The following is a 6,142-nucleotide window of genomic DNA, read 5'->3' as shown; positions in this document are numbered from 1 at the left end:
GAACAACAATATATTTCTTATAAATAACAAATGTAGGGGTTACAAGGGATACCTACGACAATATTTGTATGAATAATATTCCTATCTACCTAAAACTACACATATTAAGGGTGTCAGAGCATCAGTTATTGTAGACCGATATTGTCGTGGGTACCTCTGTGAGTTTCTGGTTCTCAAAGTTCTAATTTAAAATATTTAGAGGGTCGAAAATTTACCCCATTTTCATGTTGGACTTTTCCCTCTGTCCAATAAGTTTCAGTATGGGAACCATAATCTGGATTTTATGTTTCCATAACCTGAGTGATTCGAATCCGATTTTGACGTGGGATACCTCTATGAGTTCGTAGTTACATTTCCTAATATTCTACAGGCAAATATAAAAATTTTAAGAGGGTCAAAAATTTAGCCCAATTAATCCCAATTAATTTACATTTAAATATTTCGTTTTTAAGAGGGTCGAAATTTTAGCAAGTTTTTATGTTGAAATTTTCCGTCTTTACAATGGGTTTCAGTATGGGGACCCAAAACAGCTCTTCTAGATCCCATAACTTGAGTAATTCTAATCCGATTTTGATGTGGGATACCTTTATGAGTTCGTAGTTACATTTCCTAATATTCTACAGGCAAATATAAAAATTTTAAGAGGGTCAAAAATTTAGCCCAATGTTATGTTGGATTTTTCCGTCTTTTAATAGGTTTCAATATGAGGACCCAAAACTCCAAGACTCCAAGATCCCATAACTTGAGTAATTATATTCCGACCTCTATGAGTTTGTGGTTGAATTCCCAATTAATCTACATTTAAATATTTCGTTTTTAAGAGGGTCGAAATTTTAGCCCATTTTTATTTTTATTTTTAGGTGTTTTCCATGGGTTTCAGTATAGAGGCCCAGAACAGCACTTCTAGATCCCATAACTTGAGTTATTCATATCCGATTTTGACGTGGGATACCTCTATGAGTTCGTAGTTACATTTCCTAATATTCTACAGGCAAATATAAAAATTTTAAGAGGGTCAAAAATTTAGCTCAATGTTATGTTGGATTTTTCCGTCTTTTAATGGGTTTCAATATGAGGACCCAAAACTCCAAGACTCCAAGATCCCATAACTTGAGTAATTATATTCCGATTTTAATGTGGGATACCTCTATGAGTTTGTGGTTGAATTTCCAATTAATCTACATTTAAATATTTCGTTTTTAAGAGGGTCGAAATTTTAGCCCATTTTTATGTTGGATTTTTAGGTGTTTTCCATGGGTTTCAGTATAGAGGCCCAGAACAGCACTTCTAGATCCCATAACTTGAGTTATTCATATCCGATTTTGACGTGGGATACCTCTATGAGTTCGTAGTTACATTTCCTAATATTCTACAGGCAAATATAAAAATTTTAAGAGGGTCAAAAATTTAGCCCAATGTTATGTTGGATTTTTCCGTCTTTTAATGGGTTTCAATATGAGGACCCAAAACTCCAAGACTCCAAGATCCCATAACTTGAGTAATTATATTCCGATTTTAAAGTGGGATACCTCTATGAGTTTGTGGTTGCATTCCCAATTAATTTACATTTAAATATTTCGTTTTTAAGAGGGTCGAAATTTTAGCAAGTTTTTATGTTGAAATTTTCCGTCTTTACAATGGGTTTCAGTATGGGGACCCAAAACAGCTCTTCTAGATCCCATAACTTGAGTAATTCTAATCCGATTTTGATGTGGGATACCTTTTTGAGTTTGTGGTTGAATTTGCAAATATTATACATTCAAATATTTTGTTTTTAAGAGGTTCGAAATTTTAGCCCATTTTCATGTTGGATTTTTCCGGCTTTTCAATGGGTTTCAGTAAAAACAGCACTTGTAGATCCCATAACTGGAGTTATTCATATCCGATTTTGACGTGGGATACCTTTATGAGTTCGTAGTTGAATGCCCAAATACATTCAAATAGAGTGTTTTTTTAAAGAGGGCGGAAATCTAAGCCCATTTTCATGTTCAATTTTTTTGTATTTTCAATGAATTTCAAAGTGGGAAACAATTTTGTGTTTTTAATATTTCTACATTTTTAAACAATTTTGATCTTTCTGATCCACTGTTGAAAACAATTCGTAATCGCAAATAATATTCATAAGCGGAAATCTAGTCTCAACTTTATTTCAAATTTTAACGCTTTCAATATTTTGTGTGGCCGTCGTGCAATGAATACATATTTCCTCCACAACGCTGCACGGCCACACTCCTTGTGACGTCACATTGTTTTTCCCTACTAATTTAGTGAATCACCTCCGAACCAAGTTCCTTGTTTTCATCAATTAACCGACTGCACAGGGCGAGGTTAGGATGTTTTCCAGCGGCCCCAACTACAACAAGCTGAAGACCAATCTTCGATTGGCTCTGAACCGGCTGAAGTTGCTGGAGAAGAAGAAGGCGGAGCTGACGCAGAAGTCCAGGAAGGAGATAGCCGACTACTTGGCCACGGGAAAAACGGAGCGGGCACGGATTCGTGTGGAGCACATAATAAGGTGGGTGCAGGTTTATATCACCGATAAGAACCATATCATATATGCATACACATTTGTATTTCTCAAACAGGGAGGACTACCTGGTGGAGGCCATGGAAATGGTGGAGATGTACTGTGACCTGTTGCTCGCCAGGTTTGGCCTCATCACCCAGATGAAGGAACTGGACACCGGGATCGCCGAGCCCGTGGCCAGTCTGGTGTGGGTGTGTCCCCGCCTGCAGAGCGACATAGCCGAACTAAAGGTCATCTCGGACATTTTTGTGACCAAGTACGGACCCCAGTTCGCCGAGCAGTCGCGAACGGCCACGGGAGAGCACTATGTGTCCGAGAAGCTGATGCACAAGCTCACGCTGCAGGCGCCTCCAAAGCTGCTGGTGGAGAAGTACCTCATTGCCATTGCCAAGAACTACAACATCGAGTACGAGCCTGATCCGCAGGTCATGCAGGAGGAGCAGCCACAGCAGCCGCATCTGATTGACCTGTCCGATAGGAACAACCTGAGCGGAAGCGGAGGTGCTGGTGGCCCGGCTCCGCCGCAAATGGGCTTCATTGGCTATCCAGCAGTGCCCCCACTGCCCAATATGCCGGAGCCACCAACCGTCAAGCCCTTCAACTACCCACCCTTCGGTGGACCTGGTGGCGGAGGAGGAGGTGGTGCTCCAGCCGGTGCATACGCTGCTCCACATCCCGTGCAGCCTCCGCCGCCGTTCGCCTACAACATACCGCCCAATCAGCCGGCACCGCCCGCAGTTCTGCCTGCCAAATGCGCAGAGGAGAAGGATCTGAACACCAACTTCATCAATGTAAATATAGTGCTTTGAGCCTTCTTCTATTATCATAGAAACAAGAGATTTCCTCGTTTCATACAGTTGCAATCAGAATAATTTACCAGCAGTTTTAAAGTATGGCATTCTTCATAAAGATAGAATGCTGTAGAGCTTGTAGTTATACCATCTACCCCAAGATCGTAGTATTGATTTTTGATCCTAATACTTATATATAAAGGTATGTTTAAAATTAAAAATATTATTCTTCATCGGACTTAAGGTTTTATAGCTATTACCTCCAAAGTAACTTAAACTTCTGATTGCAACTGCAACGAATGCAAACGTCTCTACAAAGAAATAGTTCATAGTTAAGATTTTGGCATGTTTTGCATGAAATTTGGGCCATTGCAGCGTGAATCAAACAATACGGATGGCTCGGGCAGCCCGGATGAGAATATTTTGGTAGGTGAACCCTGTGTAGATTGCCAGTAAAACAAACAACTAACTTGCTTATCTCTCTGCCACATTACTAAACAAATGAAAACGCTTCCATGGGTTGTGATCTCCAATCCTTATCTGTGTGTGACGTCTTTGGCCTGTCTATGCCCACTGTGCGTGTAAGTCCAGTCATCCAAATGATTCATAGCTTGCTGCCCACTCTGTCTGCCCAATTGCTATCATTTCGCTTGTCTCGATGTACCTTTACTTATTTTTATTTGTTATTATTTGCCTTATGTTTTCTTTGATTTTGCTTGACAGCGCCCCAAACCCGAAAATGATCCGCCGCCGCGTTACACCTCCATTAATCCCGTAAATCTCCAGGTCAGGACATTGGATTTGACCCAATAAAGCACTTATTTTCTTAAAAGTTCTATGGTACCAAGCCTGTCTTTTCTGAAAATGATTATTATTATTCAATTTAACAAATTAATTTTTTAACTATGTTTGGCTGATAACTATTTATATTGGTTTCTTCTTATTTGAAATATTTTTAAACATCAGAAAAAGAAGGTTTCTTACATTTACTGGCTGTTGGTTTCAAGAAATTGTTAAATTAATTTGTGCATTTTGTTTTCCCTTCTCAGAATGCCAACAAACCCAAACCCCAACCCCGATCCAAGCTGCCGCCAGGCAATCCGACGTTGCCAAGTGCCCCGCCGGCGTTGGATTTCCCATCGCTGCCCAACGTGCCCAACGATCTGCCAGATGTTCCGGGCGCAGGTGCCGAAAAGAAGGACGACGAGGAGGAGATTGACTTTGACGACCTGTCACGGCGGTTTGAGAACCTCAAGAAGCGGAAATAAAGCTGGGCAGCAGATCACCTTTTAATACTACAGTATATTTGTTATAATCTCGGTCCAGTTCTATAATAATAATCATATATGTATTTAAAAAACTTTGTTCATTTCTCTTATTTACATTAAGTAGATGGGTAGTTTAAGTTTTTATATCCCCATCACTAATCTTTCTAATAATCCAAGAAAAGCTTTGAAGTCTTGTCTATAGCAGTCCACCCAATCCTTTTTTATCACCCTAATGAAGGCCCTCACAAAAATAGCACTTTGTTTAAACAAAGCAAAAAATACAAGAAATGATAAGTCTAAGCAATAGAAATAAAACGTTTTTCGAGAAATATGGGTTTTTATAATTTCCACATCTTCCTCTTTTATGTTTCACATAAATATCAACAAAGGTACAAGGAAAACAGATGATTACTAAGGGGACTGCGTTTTCTAGAAAACCTCCTCGTTCTCGACCACTTCCTTGAGTTCGAGCAGCTCCAGCAGTCCCTTGCCCTTCGTCTCATTCCGCACCAGCTCATCAATGACGCGATACTGGCCAGGATCTATCAGCAGCGTGAGGTGCAGGGTGGCCTCGTCCCATTCCTCGTGCTCCACGGCGTTGGCCAGCTTGACCACCGATTCCTTGAGCTTGCCACCGCCCTCCTTGCCCGCGAAGCTAACCCGCAGCTTCATGCGCGACCTCTCGATGGGCATGTGCTCCTTGAGCATCTTGATGGCCTCCAGTGTGTTCTGCTTGGTGTTCCTGTTCATCTTCACCGAGAAGTGGGCATCCTTCAGGGATTTCTCAATGATGGAGGCGGGATAGGGGCGACGGGTCTCGGGATTTACACACAAAGCGGCCACTGAGTTGACTATGCTGTTCAGCTGGGTGTCCAGGCAGCTTTGGCGCTCCTTCTCCGACACCTGGAGCTCTCCCTTGCTGAGGATCTCCTTGCAAATCTCCGTCTCGTCCGTTTTGTTGAAGGCCTTTTGCAACTCGTCCTTCTTGGCCGCCTGTCCTTTGGAGACATTGGTGAACACCGTGTGGGTTTGCAGCACTTCATCAATGTCCTTTTCGCTATAAAATACAGAGTATAATTTATTAGATGTAGGGAAAACATATTTCACCATTGGCACGTGTTGCCCCCAGCGGGTTCTACCTGTTGCTCCTCCAGGACAGGACCTTGTTCTTATAGCAGGCGATCTCGAAACGCTTGCCTCCCTTTTTTAGCCTCACAATGGCGACGTTTGTGAGGCGTATTTGGTTTGTAGGCGTAAATATTTTGGACATTGTTGTTAAAAAAGCTGCGGAATTAGGGATGGTCGAATAACAGAACTCTTTCGATAGAAAAAACCGATAGGTGGCTTTAAAAAACTAATTTGTTTATTTTCAAATATAAATATTTTGAAAACAGGATGTTTTAATCTAGTTCAATAGTAAAAGTGATTTTATAATACATTTGTTACTTCGTACTGCATCACAAAATTAGTCTTAAAATATGTATTTTGTGATTAAAAACAAAAATTATTTTAATATATTTTTCAACTACGATATTTTCGGAAATATTGCATTATAA

At 40.6% G+C, this 6,142-nt stretch overlaps 2 protein-coding genes across 8 annotated transcripts; one reads left to right on the top strand and one right to left on the bottom strand.

Annotated features, from left to right (window-relative positions):
• Nucleotides 1–2,233: 2,233 nt before the first annotated feature.
• Nucleotides 2,234–4,697, top strand: LOC108028327 (IST1 homolog). Of its 7 annotated transcripts, XR_007763856.1 has the most exons (6): nucleotides 2,235–2,515; nucleotides 2,586–3,318; nucleotides 3,694–3,744; nucleotides 3,910–3,978; nucleotides 4,042–4,104; nucleotides 4,368–4,441. XR_007763856.1 is itself a non-coding variant. In XM_017100064.3 (5 exons), the coding sequence occupies exons 1-5, from the start codon at nucleotides 2,334–2,336 to the stop codon at nucleotides 4,584–4,586; spliced, it is 1,248 nt and encodes a 415-aa protein (XP_016955553.1). In that variant the 5' UTR covers nucleotides 2,235–2,333; the 3' UTR covers nucleotides 4,587–4,697. The 7 variants fall into 7 exon arrangements, 5 of the variants coding, with proteins under 5 accessions (XP_016955556.1, XP_016955555.1, XP_016955557.1 ...); XR_007763855.1 differs by having other exon boundaries at nucleotides 3,910–4,104; nucleotides 4,368–4,446; XM_017100064.3 differs by lacking the exon at nucleotides 3,910–3,978 and having other exon boundaries at nucleotides 4,368–4,697.
• A 193-nt stretch (nucleotides 4,698–4,890) lies between these two features.
• Nucleotides 4,891–5,906, bottom strand: LOC108028329 (ribosome maturation protein SBDS). The gene is made up of 2 exons (XM_017100069.3): nucleotides 5,726–5,906; nucleotides 4,891–5,643 (listed from the first exon to the last, which is right to left on the bottom strand). Exons 1-2 carry the CDS (start codon nucleotides 5,854–5,856, stop codon nucleotides 5,016–5,018), a joined length of 759 nt encoding a protein of 252 aa, XP_016955558.1. The 5' UTR covers nucleotides 5,857–5,906; the 3' UTR covers nucleotides 4,891–5,015.
• Between the last annotated feature and the right edge of the window lie 236 nt (nucleotides 5,907–6,142).

Source organism: Drosophila biarmipes, chromosome 3L (assembly GCF_025231255.1).
Source record: "Drosophila biarmipes strain raj3 chromosome 3L, RU_DBia_V1.1, whole genome shotgun sequence".
NCBI lineage: Eukaryota > Metazoa > Arthropoda > Insecta > Diptera > Drosophilidae > Drosophila > Drosophila biarmipes.
The sequence above is the reverse complement of the archived record's forward strand: the minus strand, read 5'-3'. Positions and strand labels throughout refer to the sequence as shown.